The following is an 18,483-nucleotide window of genomic DNA, read 5'->3' on the forward strand; positions in this document are numbered from 1 at the left end:
AGCCACACACGCTCTCCAGTACTTTGTTAATTGAGAAGTCTCACAGCAGCAGTGTCTTGCTTTTGTCTGGATACTTTTGTTGCAAGTTGCATTTGAACACTTTCTGAAATCTGGCTGCAGTCATGACCACAGTTCTGGAGATTTCATGCAAGAAGCACCTTAGATGTTTGAAGAGAAATTCCTGGGAATGTGTTGCTATTTGAAACATAAAGAACCAGAATTTAGGGCACTTTTGCTTCTGTGGAGATGTGGAAATACCTTGGAAATAAGAAATAAATAGTAAATAGTGCAGGAGGGGAACATGTTGGGAATGTGAGGTCAGCTGGGGTGTTTGCTACACTGAGCTCTCAGTTCCTGGTGTGTTGTTACACTGGGACTGACAAACCTCAGATTTATCCAGTTCTTCTCCTTCCCTCACGCTGAAAATCTGAGACACAGATTGTTTTTAGGTTGTAATAACAGTAACAAGTGATTGTGCCAGTTAAACCTAATACAAAGCTGTTTGATTTTCTGTGTCAAATGTAAAAAAGAGAAGTTAGGAAGGTGGAAAAAGAGAAGAGTGGTTAAATTTCCCTGCAGAAGAACAGATGTACTCTGCAAGAGCATCAGAGTTATTTTAAAGCTGAAGGAAATTGTCAAATTCTCCTTTGGGATATTACTTTCTTGGCAGGGGCATCTGTAAACAGGCTGTCATTTGAAAGGAATGCAGCACGAACAGAAAACTTTCTTTTCCACTTTTGTAGTGTGTGATTTCAAAAAAAATCAGCATTCCAGTTGTTCTGGTGTTTTACCTGAAAGGTTGGTTACAAACCAGTGTCAAGCATTGCTGCTCATCTTCAGCTATCTTGTGGAATCACTGATGTCTTGCAGCCAAATAATCAGGAAGGGCTGGAGCAGGAGGATGGGGAAATGTCTCACTTGTCCAGTTTGCCCAGTACAAAGCTTCCCTCTCATTACAGACTCTGCTCATGAGAAATTTTTGGCTGAAAAGGCACGTAGGGAGTTGGCAGTGACTGAATGAGCAGCAAAAGGAAAGCTTTTCATTCCTGTGTTCTTTCCTTAGTGGAGAAAGGAAGTCTTAAGAAGTTTTATTTTGTACCTTTGTAGCCTCTGCAGATTTGCCAAAAGAAGATGTCCTGCATTATGTCTGGTCATCCCTATTTTATGTTTTGACTTTTCCAGATGCATTTGGAACTGTCAACCTTTGGGATTTCTCCTTCTGTATCTTGATAAGGTGGGTTTGCGGGAGGTACCTTAAACAAAAATCAGCTCTCAGTTAGTGCTGGCTCTTCCCTGTTCAGAATTAACAGCAGGAGTTTTTAGCAAATATTTTGCAATGGTAGCTTCCCACCTTTATCCTCAGCACTCAGTTTTTCTGTGTAAGACAAGCTAAAGCATCTTCTGCCTTGGAGAGCACTGGATTTCACAGGTTGCACTGGGGAGCAGCACAAAGCTGACAGAGGGGTCTGGTGTGGAGCTGCAGGTGTTTGTTTGTGTGATTTTTGAGATTCCATTTCCCTGCCCTCTCAAGGGCTGAGGTTTGTGCTGACAGAGCCCTGCGTGCTCCAGGTGTGGGCAGTGCCTCAGCCCCCCAACTTCATCATTCCCCAGAGATGGAATTCTCATTTAGCTCTTCCTGCCTCTAAAGATAGAGCCAAATTCTTTGCAATCTGAGGTACTGAGGAGTGTGAAATCTACTGAGGCTAAAAATAACAAGCCTGAACAGAAGAGGCTCAGAGTCTTTGAATAAGTGATTCCTGCAAGTGTTTCACTGATGTCACTTAGTGAGAAATGATGATGCTTTTCAGGAAGTGAAAGATACTCTTTTTTTTGGGTGTTACTTGGAGCACAAGAGGAAAAAGTGTTGGTCTTTTCTTCGGTGAGGACATTGTCAGCTTCTGGAAATACCGTGTGTAAAGAGAGAGTTTGTTTTGCTCTCCCCTGGCAGGCAGCCAAGGGCTCGGGTTTCAGGTTCCAGGTTGACACTGAGGCAACTTCCTGACTCATTTAAAACCTTGATTACCCTCTCTTGAAAAGCTTCCTGCAGAGCAGTTCAGGTGTCCAGAACTCCTTTCACCTGTGAGCAGAAGGAACTGGATTATTTCTTCTTTCTTTCCTTATTTATTGAGATACTCAATTGCAAGTTCTGTGTTGTCTTTTCCCTTCACTGTTTTACCTTATGTTAACTCTTTCTCCATTTTTGTCTAAGCTTACTGATTTGAGTTTCTGGCAGCATTATTTAAACCCTCTACTCTCTCTACCCTATTTCAGGGATCTTTTCAGATTTTCTCTTAAAAAAAAGGTGAATTTTTTCACTCAGCTCACTAATGTTTCTTTCTTGTGGCCCACACAGCAGTTAAACAAATATTCCAGATGATGTCAGAATGGTGGTTTCAGAGCCTGCAGAGCATCAAAGAGGAAAATTTGTGCTCAGAAGCAGAAACATGTGCTTGAATGTGTGTTGGGAAGGTGCCTTCTGTATCCTCTTTGCATTTCTGATCCTAAATAGTTGAGATCAGGGTTTCACATCTGTTGTTGTGTTATAGATCCTATTTCAGTGATGTTGTCAGGAGGTGTTAGTGTTCCTCCCTTGCAAGCTGCCACTTCCAGAGCTGCATTTTTCCCTTGGAGCTTTTCTGTTCTGTGTTCAGTGACGTTGTGCATGGCTGTTGTTGTGATCCATCCAGCTCTGAGCTGCTGTGGGGAATGGACTGCTTGAATAAATAAAGTTTTCATTCATGGAGGTTGCTTTGCTGTGGGATTTATTGCTGGATTTGGGTCATCATGTGGGTACAAGTATTGTAGCACAGCCTTAGATTAAAATGTTTCCAGGACTTTACCCCAGTCCTTTCATGGTGAGGTGCTCTTTGACCTGCCAGGAAAATGCATCAGCTGGAGGATAAGAATGAGCAAAACTCAGTGCAGTTCCAACATCAAGTTCTGTCACCAGTTGCACAGTCCCCTCTCTTCCTTGCAGTCTCGTAGAATGCCTGGGAAAACTTGTGCCAGAAGTGCTTGAATTACATTTCTTGGAAGTAAAGCAGTTATTTTTGACAGACATGAATAATCAGGGAACTCAAATTAAAAATCCTACAGAGAAATGGATTAAGTGTTATGTACATTTCCAGTGTGAGATTTTGAGACAATTAAACCAGAGTAGCTGCTACCTTTGCCTTTTTATTATCTTCTCCTCCCTCAGCCACAACACAGAGTCATAGAGAGTATCAAGTTCTTTAAATAACTTTTCCTATTGCTATCCAGTTATTAAATCCATTATAAACAGCTGCTATATATTTGTGTTACTGCCAAGGTGAATTTTCTTACTCCTAGAGTCTGTCTGATTTGGATATCTAATTTGTAAAACCATTCCTTGTGCTGCTCCTTTGATGTGAGAGGGAAAGGCACATTAATGCTTTGATCATAATGCATGATTTTCACTCTCACCATTTCCTTTAATACAAAAGAGGAACTTTTTTCAGGAAAACCTTTGCTGAAATGGAAGTGTTCAGGAAAGAAGACAGACATGCTTCATTGACACTGAAATTTGCTTTTCTGGTGAATCCTTGAATGTGATATTGTAAATATATTCCTTAGGAAATCAGAGAACGAAACACTTTGTGGGAGTAATAACTTGATCATTTTAAGAGATTCTGATTGCTGTGCCCTCAGCCAAATATTCTGGGAGGAGCAGCTTTCTCTGCTGGGAAGCACAAGGGCTTCATTCTGCCTTGCACAAGGATCCTCTTGTTTTTGGTCACCCTCAACAAATCCATATCAAATGCACATTTACCTTCAGAAATCTGAGATGTTGTTTTACCAGAGTTGGGCTCACCAGAAGGATTAAGAGTTTGTTACTGCTGGGAACACATCCATTAAAAAAGGCATTCCTTCAAAAGAATGATCTGTGGTTTTTCAGAGTAAACATGGTGTGAATTAGAGACAGAGAACTACCATGGTAATTTAATAAAATGTGAAGGAACTCATTCTAGAGGAGAGCTTTTGTTCTTTCCTTTGGAGTGGTTAAAATGCAGCATATGAGTGGATACAAAGCCTGATGGGTGTTGTGCCATGAGCAGAAGGGTTGGGATAAAGAGACCTCATGAGGAATGTGCCCTTTCATGCTGGCATTGCCCAGCACTGGTTATTTATCTGGGGTTCCTTCTCAGAGCTGCAGGCTGAAGCTCTCAGAGGCAAGAAGGAAGGAAAGGTCTTCCTTCAGCCTTGGTTAGCCAGAAATCCAAACCCTGGCTGAGTCACTAATGTGCAAGTGCCAGAGTTTGGTTTGGGTGCTGGGGATAGTTGGGTTTGAGATGAGGCTCTGTGGGAAGCTCAGGACATCTTGGATTCATGGAACAGATGCAGTTTATCTTTTCAGTCCTTCTTTGAGCAGATCCTCTGTCAAATTGACTTTAGAGTGTGAAACTCGTTCATTGATAAGCCAGAAATGATAACTGCTGGCAAACTTTTGTACCCTGCAGTCCAGTCATTCCTTAAATGTCATGGGACATTATCTTTGAACAGTGTGGGAATATTTGATTGCCAGTGTCCTGGTATTAGAAAAGAACAGTTCAGAAATGATGTGGAGTAACAGGAGCTTTGCTCCTTGAGCTCAGCCATAAGGATCAGGCAATCCAAAACAATTGAAGCCCTGTCAGTGTGCCCCTGAGTAGTGATTCCTGTTTGGAAAAGCCACAGAGGCAATCTCTTCTTACCTAGAGAATCTTGGTTCCTTCTTGAGGATGATAAAGATTGGCAGTCCTGGATTTTAATAGTGACCATAAATGTGACATGAGCAGAAGTGGTAAAAATAACTCTTCCTCAAATCCTCCAAGGCACCCCCTCCCTCCATCCTCTGCTCCCTGTGGGACACAGCTCTGTTATTCCAGGGCCATTTAAACCCAGAGCTGGGCTTTGAATGCCCTGATGTCCTCTAATTGCTGCTGGTGCCAAAATCAGGGTAAACAAACATTTGCTTGAAGAGAAGGAATAAAAAGGAGCTCAGGCACTGCTGTGCAGACAGGGCAGTGCTTTCTGCAAGTTCAGCTTTTGTTCTGGTAAACTCAGTTTCCTTGTCCTGGTCACTTTGAATGTTTGCTGAAGGAATGGCAGTGGGTAAAGTTCCTGTTGGTGTGGATGGGCAGAATGAGAATTTGGAAATATCTGTGTGTTGCATGTGTGTGACTATGACCATGCAAACAGTTTGGGAGAGTTGCTATTTGTGTAAGAGAATCTAAAAATATTTTCCTTAAGAAAATAATTTCTGTCACTCTCATCTTTAGCTACATTTCAATACTTGTGGAATTTCATTATAAACTTGGATTAAACAGCAGTATCAAAATCTTACCTGTGAGGTCTTTGCAATTGTTTGCACATGGTGTAATAACTAATTTTATTAACTAATAAAATTAGTAGAATTATTGGTTATGTTTGCTGATGATCCAATGGGGGAATGTTGATATTTGGCATTAGTCTTCTAGATAAAAAAAATACAGAAATAATTTGCTTCCTGCTTGGAGAAATGAACATTGACCATGGTTTGTGTCCAGAAGGTTTCTGTACCCTCACTACAGCTGCAGATACCAACTTGCAGGATGTGCTGTGCTAGAGGAGAGCACAGAGTGAACGTTACAGGCAGATCATTTTATGTTGCACTCTTTTTTCATCTCCAGGTCAATTGCAAAAGAACTTGCAGACTGGCTTATCAGCAACAATGTAGTTGAGCACATTTTTGGACCAAATTTACATATTGAGGTTAGTATTTGATTATTATAAATTTGGTATAAACATGGAGCATGAACTTGTTGTTCTAGTAAATCTTTCCTCACTGTGTTCTCACTTTGCAGATCATCAAACAGTGCCAAGTGATTCTGAATTTTCTTGCAGCTGAAGGGAGACTTAGTACCCAACATATAGACTGTATCTGGGCTGCTGCACAGGTATATATTGAATTTTCGTCATTGCAGGAGTGATAAAAGAAAATAAGTTTATTGTGTTTCACATTCTTAAAGTTGAATTTTTTGATTTTTCTTGGCGGTCTGAGTGTTTTGCTGACCAAAATGTCAAGTTAGGTAACTGCCACAGTTCCTGGGTTATTTATTAGATGCAAGAAATCACCCTGGCTACTTTTATACGAGGAAAAAAAATGAAGTTGTATAGCAAGGACAGAGTGTTTTCACTGGGAATGGGGATGAAGGTTGTAGGGCAGTTGCAGTATTTTTATTATTGTGCTAAATTGCCTTGCTCCTGTGTATTGTAGCTTCCATTTCTGGTACTCCTGGTGGGAACAATCAGGTGAAAATTGTGGCAGTGAAGTTTACAGCTGTGCTCCTCTGCTGCTCTTAAAATCTACAGAAGGCACTGAAATTTATTTTTTTGCTTGCTAAAGCTGGAAACTCTGATAGGCTTTTTGCCTTCAGAAAGATTTATTTGTGTGCTACTTTTAATGGGTCACTCTGCTTGTTATTTTAGGTTGTGACATTTTTATTTAGGGGATTTGAATACAATAGGCATGAGCAGGCCTAGAGAACACACTGTTATAGCAGGTTAGAATTTAAAGAGGGTTTTTTATGTATTCAATATTTCTTTGTCATTTATTTCAATCAAATAGTACTGAACACACTTTTTGAACCAGTGTGGTCCTTTGTCATTAAAACATGCAGCTGGAATGTTAATTAAATGCTCATTGGAACAGCATTTGCTCCACCATTTTTCTGTGTCAGAGTAATTAGTAATTATTTATTTTACACTACATTTTAAAACAGTATTTTCACTTCCTTGATGTTTTCACGCAATATGTCACACACTGTAAGAGCTCTGGATTTTTTCAATATATTTTATACTGCTTTAGGAATAGTATAATTACCTATTTTTGATAATGCTTTTACAGTTTAAGTGTCCATTTTGACATAGTGATATTTTCACGATACGCTTGATATCAGAATTAAGCATGTCCTGACCACTTCCTGTAAAAGGATCCCTTCCTTAAACCTCTAAGGTTGTTTAAAAGGCTGACACCTTAAGGCTGAAAGAACAGAAGGCTTTAAGGTTTATTTTCCACTTTTTAAATGAGCTTTCAGCCAAAAATTCATCTTCCCTAAGTTGAAGTTATCTCTAGATGTTTAAATGCATCTTTGTATAGAACCCACATGATTTCCTTGCACTGTGAATCCTGTCAAAGTTGCCCTGTATACAGTGAATTGCTGACACAGATGTTTTAATGCCAGGAAGGCAAAATAAAATAAATCATTAAAAAAAACCCTTTGAGGTGCAAGTGTGGTAACCAACGTAAGAATATTTTTTCTAGAAATTTCCTGTAAGCATTATTTTATTTTTTGAAAACAACATCCTTACAGATGTAAAGAAACTTTTAAGTGGCTGTGAAAAGCAGAATCTAACCAAAGAGGAGTCATCCAGGAGCAGTGTCCCTTTCATGTGGAAATGGAGCAGTTAGCTGAACACACTGTCATATTTTTTGACATCCATCACTGGAAAGACAAAAGATTTCTTTATAATCCTCACACAGTCTGTTCCTGAGTAATCTTCATTTGTATTTACCTCTGATAATAAGGTAATAATTGCAAATACTGCTTCCCTCAGGTTTAGCATATAAACTTAATATTTTAGAAGTTATATTTAAGTTCAAATACAAAACAAAGTTCCAGTTCTTTTCACCCAGTCTCTCAGAACTAGAAGTGTCCAAATTACTTGAGTCAAAATTGCAAATCTGCTGGAGTTTGAAATGATTTGACAACTGCTGCTGAGAATTTGTACAAAAATGTTTATTTGCTGCAGTATTTGATTTACTTGTTGATTTTGCTGTTCCTGTTCCCTGCTCTGTTTGTTCCTTGTAGCTGAAGCACTGCAGTCGGTACATTCACGACTTGTTTCCTTCTTTGATCAAAAACTTGGACCCTGTCCCACTTAGACACCTCCTGAACCTTGTCTCAACTCTGCACCCCAGTGCTCACACTGAACAGGTAAGGACAAGGCCAGCAACGTCTCTGGCATGAGAAAAGCAATTCAAGGAGAGGCTTAAACACCTGTGATGAGTTTGTCTTCCTAAAGGAGTGCAGAAAGGGGAACTCTAGGAGTAAAGCTGTCATGTTTCTTCAATTGCACCTTTCCTGGCTTTTGAAGGATAATTTTTAGAGATTATGTAAACACTGATGGAAGATTTTAACTTCTGTCTGAAGTTACAATGTGTTTCACACATTATTTAGTTGTGTTGTTCATTTTGATGAGTTATTTTGGTGAGCTGTAGTATTGACCTAGAGAAAAATGAACAGTGGATCTTTGTATCCAAAACCTTCTGCTTAATGGGACTTTTCCCTGGTTTTCTTTGCAGACCTTGTATTTGGCATCCATGCTGATCAAAGCCCTGTGGAATAATGCCCTGGCAGCTAAGGCTCAGCTGTCAAAACAAAGCTCCTTTGCATCTTTACTGAGCACCAACCTGCCCATGGGAAACAAAAAAGGTGTGTGGTTTTCCAGTAGATCTGGAGGTTAAATTTGGAATTTTCATAGTCTCCATGTTGAGTTGGGACAAAAAGCAGGTATAGAACTTTCTTCTTGAAGTATTTTTTAAAAGTGTCATGCTGGTGTATTTTTCCAGCAGAACTTGAGGCTGTAGATGAAAGCATGAAAAGTCTCTGAGTGCTTTTGGGAGGCTTTGTGTTTCATTCTGTTTGTATAGCTAGAGTAGTCTGTATTTTCCTTTTTTCTTTTAAATTCTGAAAATGATCCATAACTATTCTTGTTCTGCTGCACATCTGTGACTTAATAGCTGCACATAAAGCTTACTTACCTTTTACCTAGTTTCTGGTATTACATGCTGTTTCTGATTTGGTGATTTTGTTTTTTACTGTACTGTGTATTTCCCCACACTCATTTCTAAAGGTGCTGCCAAGCCATTTTCCTGTAGTTTCCCTTTCTCTTCATCCTGCTGGCTTTTATGAATCATTGACAACTATATGCTGACAAAATGATTTTTAGTCACTTCTTTTTCCATCCTGCTTTTTTCCTTCAGAAGAAGAGGAGCTCAGAAGAGCAGCCCCTTCCCCTTGTAAGTATAATTTTAGTTGTACACCACAATCTGGCTCCTTTGAAGCTACAGTGCTTTTGAATTTGGAGCAGAATTAAATTTGAAATTTGGTTTTTATGAGAAATCAAATTAAATGATATTTTGAGTAGAATTTAGGAAATTTTTATAACTGTGTCAAGAAGAGACATCCAAACACACACTTTGTAAAATGCTCAATGTTTTAAGTGAAATTTTTAGTGTTTAGGTACACATAGTTTAAGTTATACCTCTGTTTGCTGGAAGAATGCTCAATATTTGAGGCAAATTTATGCAATGCTGTTACATTCCAGTAATTACCTGTCAGTGAATAACTGGGAAATGTGGTTTTGAATTAGGGTCGCCAGCAGCAAGCCCTCAAAGTAGTGACAACAGTGACACCCATCAGAGTGGAGGAAGTGACATTGAAATGGAGGAACAGCTGATTAACAGAACAAAACATGTCCAGCAGCGACTTTCGGACACAGAGGTGAGACTGGGGCTCTGACTCTGGCAATTGTCTCTGAGCTGCCTGTTACCAGCTATAAAACTGATATTTTATCTCTACTTGTTTCCAAACCACCTCAGACAAATGTATTCCTGCATTTAAATAGTGTTCCAGTTAGGTTAATATCAGTAATGGACAGCAAGGCATTGTCACACTGGGGCTCTGTGCACATGCAAAGTCTGCACACACACCCTGTTAGCAGCAAGGTAATGCAGAAAATCAATTATTAAATCTGAATCTTGCTTGGAGCATTTTGTCATCAGCAACCAAATTGAGAAGGAATGAATGGGAACTTGTAGATGTGACACATTTCCTCTTGAAGGAAGAATGATGTTTGAATGATGATGATGATATTAATTATGTATTTCCAGTGGTGCTTTATTTTCTCCACCAATCTTAAAAAAGCCCAAAATAATTGCAGGAATCCATGCAAGGGAGCTCTGATGAGACAGCCAACAGCGGAGAGGATGGCAGCAGCGGGCCTGGGAGCAGCAGTGGCCACAGTGATGGCTCCAGCAACGAGGCCAACTCCAGCCACGCCAGCCAGTCCGCGGGCAGCCCCGGCAGCGAGGCGCAGTCCGAGGACATCGCCGACATCGAGGCGCTCAAAGAGGAGGAGGACGAAGAGGAAGAAGACAGGAGCCACAACCCCCAGAAAAGCAGCAGGAGCACAGATCTACGAGGCAGAAAACTGGAATCCCAGGCGGGCATGTGCCTGGCAGATGCCCAGGGGGCCGCGGAGAGGAGCGGCACCAGCAACGGGCAGGGCAAGGAGCACGTGTTCGGCACCGACGCCGTGGCGCCCGTGGACGGCCGCATCCGCATGCTGGACACCTGCCCCCACAGCGAGGACGCTGAGCACGACATGGCCGGGGACATGAGCGCTGCTCACATTTCACAGGGCTCTCAGGACTCCTGCATCACTCACACCGGGGACTTCCTTGGGGAAACCATTGGGAACGAGTTGTTTAACTGTCGCCAGTTCATTGGGCCCCAGCACCACCACCACCATCACCACCACCACCACCACCACGATGGGTAGGTAGCTGACATTTCACAGAGTCACACAATGACTGGTAAGGGAGACCTTAAAGATTGAGTCCAGTCCATGCCCCAGCACCTCAGCTAAGCCAGTGCCACATCCAGGCTTTGTTAAACACACCCAGGGATGGTGACCCCACCACCTCCCGGGGCAGCCATTCCAGAACTTTATTACCCTTTCTGTAAAAAACTTCTTCCCAATATCCAACCCATATTTCCCATGACACTGTTTCTTCTAACTCCTTCCATAACAGAATAAAAGTTAGCAAAATCCTTTATCTGGGCAGATAGCTAGCAAAATTCTCCATCTGGGCAGAAATTGGTGCATGGACATTGTGCTGTAGCTCAGGATAATTTTGTCCTGCAGAGATGCTCATTATCACAGATAGTTACACAGATACCTGATTTGTTAATATCTGATTAAAGTTTCTCTTAACTTTTGGTTTTGAATAAATAAGACAGCATTTAAGAAAATGTTAAAAGTGTTTTGCAAAGTGCTGCATTTAGTTAAGATTAAGAAGCCAACTCAGTCATCAAGCTGGTGAGACCTTCAGTTTACTTATCTGTATTTGTTTTTCCAATTCATAGAAGGGCTGCTGTTCCAACAGATGATTCATCCTGACTTTAGCTTTAGGGAGATGTGTGCTCACTTGTAGTGTGCTATAAACAATTTCCTCTTTGATATTGTCCATTCTGATCATCTTCTTTTGCAGGCATATGGTTGATGATATGCTTAGTGCAGATGATGTCAGCTGCAGTAGTTCTCAAGTCAGTGCAAAATCAGAGAAAAATATGGCAGATTTTGATGGGGAAGAGTCTGGCTGTGAAGAAGAGCTTGTGCAGATTAATTCCCATGCTGAGCTAACATCTCATCTTCAGCAGCACCTCCCAAACCTGGCCTCTATCTATCATGAGCATCTGAGTCAAGGTAAGACTGATCAAAGAAAAACTGAAAAACCTGGGTTGTCATTTTGAATTAGTCTCCAGTAATTAAAATGATGAAGTTATTTTAACCATTTCTTTGTATTTGTCCAAAGAAACCACAATGACTGCTGAGAACTTAATGTTTCTCCAAGAGATTAATTTTTGTTTCTCTGTTCATTTGTCAACACAGAAATATTCATTTGTGTTTAGCTGTGTTTATATTTTTAAATCCCCCACCTTTCCATTTCATCTGGAGCTTTGAATGCAAGTTAAACAAATAAAGGCACGAAAGAAGCTAGGAAGTGTTTTTTTCTAATAAGTTATTTAAGGATAAAGAAATGTGGTACTGAAATGCAAGACTCTTTAAAAGATTTTCCACTCTGAAACTTTCTGCAGTTTTTGTGGTGGTGGGTTCACACATTACTGTGATTTTGTACATTTGGCATAATAAATTAACCTATAAATGAATGAACCATAATGGGCTCTAGAGAAGATAATTCTGGAAAAATGACTTAGAATATGATCTGATACTTTTGGGACTTTGCTCTAAAGGGCATTTTATGTTATTTCATCTTACACTGCCAAATCTTCTGCTTTACTTCAGGGTGCAATTTAAAATGCTCCTAAAACACTTCTCAAGAATTATATCATCTTTCCATATGTTATTTTGGCAGCTTTATTTTCTCTTTTACCCTGTTTTTAAACATAATGGAGAGCAGGGTTGGGGAAGGGTTCATGTTTTTCTTCACTGGCCTGCAAGAACCAAGTTTGCTCTCATCCAGCAGACAGCAAACCCAGTGCTGTTTATGTATTTCCCTGAAGTAATTGAATGAAAAGTTTTTATGATAAATTTTAGCCTGACATAGAAAATTTTGATTTTTTTCCCTACAATGCAGAGTTGAATAAACTATTAAAAACTTTATAAATCTATAAATCAGCATATTTTTTTCAATATTTTCCATAGATATTATTTGTCTAACTGAAGATTGAAATTACTGGTTGAGCATGAGGCCTTCAGTGCGTTTTATTTTTGACACCCCTAGTTTTGCATGTGCAAATAATTACAGTGTTCTGTGAGCAGCCTGAATTTTCTACTTGACTTTGCTGTTCCATGGAAATGGTATTAAATAGCAGATCAATGAATGGTGCCAGCTGTGGGCACAGAGAGGAGAGAAAATGTCTATCAGTGTTTATGAAAACATGATGAGTTTCTCAAACCCTGCACTTTGATGTTGTAGCACATGGAAAAATGCTGTTTGTTTTCTCTGGTTTTTAGTTGGATGGAGGGAATCCTGTAGTAGGAGGGGAATTTATTGAAATGTGCTCCTTCCCTGCATTCCAGCCCTGGTGGTTATGGAGATAACTCCCTTTGGACCACAGCAACACAGAAAGGCTGAAGAAATATATTAATTACAGTATGAATTAAATTAAAAAGCAATTGCATCTGCAGTTCTTCAGTGCTGGTTTTAATTGCACTTTGCCATTAGCCAAAAGCAGTGTAAATATTGGCCCAACTGCCCTGTTGGCTTCTGGTATGGTCTTTTAAGAACCCATATGTGAAAGAAGGCTGCAATTACAGAGTTGTTGCACTTTGAAATAGCCCAGCTTAACAGATAAAATGTGTTGTTGTTTGTGCACTTGGGGAATAATGTTCAATTCAGATGGTTCCTTCTGTTTGTTCACTAATGCTCTTTATGTTTTGTGCAGGACCAGCAGTTCACAAACATCAGTACAACAGCAATGCAGTAACAGACATTAATTTGGATAATGTTTGTAAGAAGGGAAATACCCTACTCTGGGACCTGGTCCAGGATGAAGATGCAGTGAGTTAAATACCAGAAAACACTATTTTTACAAAGAAAATAAGTACAAAATATTCATTGATCTTTCTGCTTGCTGCAGATTCATCTCTCTGAAGGGTTAATAAATGAGGCAGAGAAGCTGCTCTGTTCTTTAGTGTGCTGGTTCACTGACAGACAGATTCGAATGAGATTTATTGAAGGCTGCTTAGAAAACTTAGCAAACAACAGGTAACTTCAGTCATAATTTATCTGTTTTATAAGTATCTTATTTTTGCAATGTACCAGAAATCCAAGCTGGCTCTAAGTGGTTATTTGATTTTACAGGAAGAAAAACTAGGCAAAAGCAGAAGAATAAAAATAGTTTCCAAAGTGTTGTGGATGTTTCTGATGTTCCATTTCTTTTTGTTTTGTTGACCTGAATTTCTCATTTTGTTGCATTTGTCTGTTCTTCCTTGTACCAGAGGTTATTGCTTTCCTGCCTTTGGTAAAAATCAGGTCTGCTCCTCAGTCAGTCAGGAGCAAGGTCAGGTGCCTTGGCCTGAGCATTTTATACTGAATATTCAGATTTTACACACAGGTGGCTGAGGAACAGACAAGTCTGTTAAGGGGTTTAGTTTCTGTGAGGAAGGAGCACCTTGACCTCAGAGAACTTGTTTTAATGCCAGCCAGAGCTGTGAGATTGTACTGGTGAAAGTGGAATTTATTTTCATGGTACAGATGACTGCTAGACATCACCTGCTGTGTTGTGGTGTTACCTTTTTGCTGACAACTGGTGAGATGAGTTACAAACATACTGGGAGATTATTCTCAGCTCTGGGTCCAAGGAATTGTGTGTAAAGAAATTGAAGTAAATGTAGTTCAGGTTCAGAAAACTTCTTGTTTGACTTGATGGGAGATTTCACAAGCACAGGAAGGACCTGAGCCTCTTGGAGCACCTCCAGAGAAGCTGATGAGAGGGATGGAGCCCTCTCCTGTGAGAGAATTGGGATTGTTCAGCCTGGAAAAGGCTTCAGTCCCTAATTGTGGCCTTCAGTTCCTGAAGGGACCTGGGGAGAGACTTCTTACAACAGCCTGGAGTGACAGGACAAGGGGCAATGGCTTCAAAATTAAAGAAAGTAGGTTTAGATTAGATATGAGGAAAAATTTGTTGATTGTGAGGGTGTTGAGGCCCTGGCACAGGTTGCCCAGAGCATCTGTGGCTGCCCCATCCCTGGAAGTGTCCAAAGCCAGGTTGGACAGGGCTTGGAGCACCCTGGGATAGTGGAGGGTGTCCCTGCCATGGCAGGGGGTGGAATGAGGTGACTTTTAAAGTCCCTTCCATCCCAGATCACTCTGTGATTTATGATTTACAGAGCTTTCCTTTAGTTTGTTTGCTCACACAACTGGAGCTTCTCAAAGGAATTTTTCAGTCAATTATTTCAGTTTTGTAACAGTCTTGCCTCATTTTTCTCCCTTAGATCTGTAGTAGTTTCACTTCGCCTTCTTCCCAAGCTGTTTGGAACATTCCAGCAATTTGGGAGCAGCTATGACACACATTGGATCACAATGTAAGTAGGCCCCTGTCCCAACAATTTAAGGGGCTCTTTGGTGTATAAAACCCTGTGAAAGGTGAAGATAATAAAGTTCAGCATTCCTGAGCAGAACAAACCATGTAACTGCCTGGTGTAAGAGAATGGACTGACAGAACTGCTGATAGGGGGACAGTGATAATCAGCAATTTTCCTTGGTCTTTTTGGTGTGACATTTAAACATATGCCCAGTTCTGAGTTAGACCTTCTCTGAATTAGGGCCTTTAGGAACAGTTTTCATGGGCTCCACAGGGAGTGTTCTGTCACTCCTACACCTGAAAATAGCATGAGGAAACCTTAAGGATTGCAAGAAAGAAGAGAGTACAGTACTGGGAAATGCTTCTGGGATGGAAAAATGAATGTTCACTCTGGGGGGTTACGTGTGTGCCATTTTCCTGTAACAGCTGTCTGCTTCTTGGGGCTTTTCTGATCTTTTTAGCAAACCATAATGCTTTCTGTCCTTTGAATATCCACAGGTGGGCAGAAAAAGAACTGAATATGATGAAACTTTTCTTTGATAATTTGGTACACTACATCCAGGCAGTCAGGGAGGGACGGCACAAACATGCACTGTAAGTACTCAGCTGGCTGGGAGTGTTTGATATTTTATGGTTTAACCAGAGCTGCTGCTGATGTGTTCTTGTAAGTAAAGGCTTTCTCTAGGGACGTTTCCTGGCTTTTACAAAATTCTGTAAAAACATTTTTAATAGCTCCTTTTGCTTAAAACACCCAACTCTCGTGTCATTTTTGTTAGATGTCATGTTGAATATTTGTGTGCAAATAAAACATGAAGGTTTTGATATCCAAGTTAATTTTAAATGATTTTGTATACTAGAACTATTGAAATGTTTTAGTTTTAAAATTTGTCATTGGCCTTTGCATGATTTTTTGTTGGAATACATCCATCTGCACTTTGTAATCTGTGTGATTAAAATCAGGTGTATATAAACAAGCAATGCAATTTCCAGCTCCCCAGTCCCAGAGGAACAGACTGTTCATGTTTTGACAGATGTCAAAGTCAATATGGGCACCCACATCTGAAAAATGCTGCTATTTATGGGTCCAATTTAACTTCTTCCAGTCTAACTTCACCCTTTATAGTAGATGTTGCTTAAGTGAGGAATTACTTAGAAAGGTGGGATCCTTTAAATTCAGGTAAAAGGAGAAATTGTTCTGCTCCTTTTACCATCAAGATTTTACTGCATAAGTAGAAATAAAGTCAATATTTTTATGTAAGTTATGAAACTATTTTCATAAAGAATATGTATCATTTGGAGTTGGAAATTTAGAGTAGAAATATCAGGACTTTACAGCTTAAGGGGAAAAATGAGGTAGATCTTACAAGGTGACAAAATGATACACTTCAATTGTACTGTCAGACAAAAAAGCCACTCCTATCCCCCTTCTCAATTTCCAAAAGAAAAAAGGACTTTATCTAGAGACAGCTGTTGTGTCATGCTGCTGTTTGGGGTGGTTGGGCAACATCTTCAGGGTTTGGGCCATACACTGAACTAGAAATTCAGAAAGAAGCTTGTAAAAGCAATTATTTATGCTTTTGAGAGGCACAAGGATGAGTAGGAAAGAAGTTATGGCAATAAGCAACAAAACAAACTTCCATTTTTTGTCCAAATTTTCATTTAGATACAGCCACAGTGCAGAGGTTCAGGTTCGTCTCCAGTTCCTGACATGTGTGTTTTCTACTCTGGGATCCCCAGATCATTTCAGTGAGTATTTCAGGTTATCTTACCACAAAACCACCCAGAGTAAGGCAAAAATACTTCTTAGCAATCCATGTCAGCTTAATGTGTTGTTTCAAACATACAATTTAGAATAATCCCTGAGACAGTTTCAAAAGAAGGAAGATTTTCTGGCAAAGGCACAGAACCAATGTTGGAGTTCATACTCTGTTGCAGTTCTGTGAGAACAAATTTTCATGTTCTCTGTGCTGCAGTTTTTCTAAATAGTAGGATTGTAGTAATTACTAAAGGAAGGTAATACATTATGTACTTATGGTACATAATGGTTTGTGTCCATAATGAGATCTTTTACTGGAGTACTGTATTCCAAAAAGAAATAATTCTTCATATTTTAAGACTGTCAGAAATCAATTTTACTTATGAAGAAATAAATTACACTTTTTACAATTAATCTTTGGGTGGTCTCAGTATAGATAGTCAAATTGTCATTTATGTGTTATGACCTGACAGAAATATTCTGATTTTTCTGTGTGTTCTTGGGTTTTATGGAATATTTGGTGTTACAAAGGAGTAGTTAAAAATACTTGCCCAATTGTAGGGTTGAGTTTAGAGCAAGTGGACATCCTGTGGCACTGTTTGGTGGAAGATTCTGAATGTTATGATGATGCACTACACTGGTTCTTGAATCAAGTTCGGAGCAAAGACCAGCACGCCATGGGGATGGAGACTTACAAGCACCTTTTTTTGGAAAAGGTATGTGCAGAGTTAATTGCAGCCTCATCATTCCAGTAATGAATAGAGTGTTTCATTCCATATCAGCACTGTTTGTTGCATTTAAAATTGTTTCTGTGGAAATCATCTCTTCAGTAGTCCAGGAGGGCCCTGCTTGTCATGGAAAGGTTTTTCTGTGCTTGGAGAGAGGAAGGAAATGGATTTGTGGGAATTCTTTTCACACTCCAATTTACCTGAGTGCTTCTTTACAAATAGCCCACATGTTCTGTCTGCAGTTGTGTAGCACTTTATTTTAATTTGGGAAAAAAAACTTCACCAAACTACAGTTTGCTTTATGCTGTACAGCTCCACCTGAGTGAAAAATGGACTTTTCTTTTTCAGAAGGGCCTATAAATATCAGCAATGCAGCCACTGAAAAGACAAACATGGAGAGCTTTCTCCAGGGGGTTCTATTCTATCCATTTATTTTGACAGATGACATTACAAAATGGACAGATTGTGCAATAATTAATGTAGTCTAGTTCTTTCCCAAGATTGCACAGGTTTTTGTCTAGTTTTGCACTTGTGTAAGTTTTTTTGGATGGATGTCACATATGCTAACAAGTTCTCCTGCTGTTGATGAGTTAAGCAGCTGATGTTAAAATGAAATAACTCTTTTTCCTCTGCATTGTTACAGTTCAAATCAGTGGTGAAGTGAACTGTACAAGCCAATTATAGTTGATTTCTTTATTCTATCTAAAACTCAGAGTATGATCTTTTCCAAGAACAAATCTATTTGATCTACTACACTTGAGTGGGATTAATAACAGCAGTGACCAGTAATAACAGTGCTAGTGAAATAAATACCCTGCAATTGCTCTGTGCTCCAGCAGTGACATTTTTTTGCCTTTGTTTAGATGCCCCAGCTCAAACCTGAAACCATCAGCATGACTGGCCTGAACCTCTTCCAGCACTTGTGTAACCTGGCTCGGCTGGCCACGAGCGCCTACGACGGGGGCTCCAACTCCGAGGTGAGCCTGCCTCTGCCCCTGCTTTTCCTCTCTCTGCCTCTGGGCATTTTGGCTCTCAGGGCAAAGACAGGAAACCACCTAAACCTGATACCTGTTGCCTGCATCTCTTTGTGCAGTTTGTCATGTTTTATCATAACTGAGCTGTA

The 18,483-nt window shown here is 40.0% G+C and overlaps 1 protein-coding gene across 1 annotated transcript in view; it reads left to right on the top strand.

Moving 5' to 3' along the window:
- The window catches only part of USP34 (ubiquitin specific peptidase 34), a 119,451-nt gene that overhangs the window by 42,130 nt on the left and 58,838 nt on the right, over nt 1-18,483 (top strand). The window contains exons 9-23 of the mRNA XM_059467457.1: nt 5,670-5,751; nt 5,844-5,936; nt 7,851-7,976; nt 8,345-8,474; nt 9,026-9,061; nt 9,415-9,545; nt 9,985-10,601; nt 11,318-11,532; nt 13,236-13,351; nt 13,431-13,558; nt 14,788-14,877; nt 15,375-15,470; nt 16,540-16,622; nt 17,194-17,348; nt 18,224-18,337. Of these exons, the coding sequence (XP_059323440.1) occupies nt 5,670-5,751; nt 5,844-5,936; nt 7,851-7,976; nt 8,345-8,474; nt 9,026-9,061; nt 9,415-9,545; nt 9,985-10,601; nt 11,318-11,532; nt 13,236-13,351; nt 13,431-13,558; nt 14,788-14,877; nt 15,375-15,470; nt 16,540-16,622; nt 17,194-17,348; nt 18,224-18,337 (2,212 nt within the window). The remainder of the gene's footprint in view (nt 1-5,669; nt 5,752-5,843; nt 5,937-7,850; nt 7,977-8,344; nt 8,475-9,025; nt 9,062-9,414; nt 9,546-9,984; nt 10,602-11,317; nt 11,533-13,235; nt 13,352-13,430; nt 13,559-14,787; nt 14,878-15,374; nt 15,471-16,539; nt 16,623-17,193; nt 17,349-18,223; nt 18,338-18,483) is intronic.

The sequence above is a fragment of the Ammospiza nelsoni genome, chromosome 3 (assembly GCF_027579445.1).
Source record: "Ammospiza nelsoni isolate bAmmNel1 chromosome 3, bAmmNel1.pri, whole genome shotgun sequence".
NCBI classification, from domain to species: domain Eukaryota; kingdom Metazoa; phylum Chordata; class Aves; order Passeriformes; family Passerellidae; genus Ammospiza; species Ammospiza nelsoni.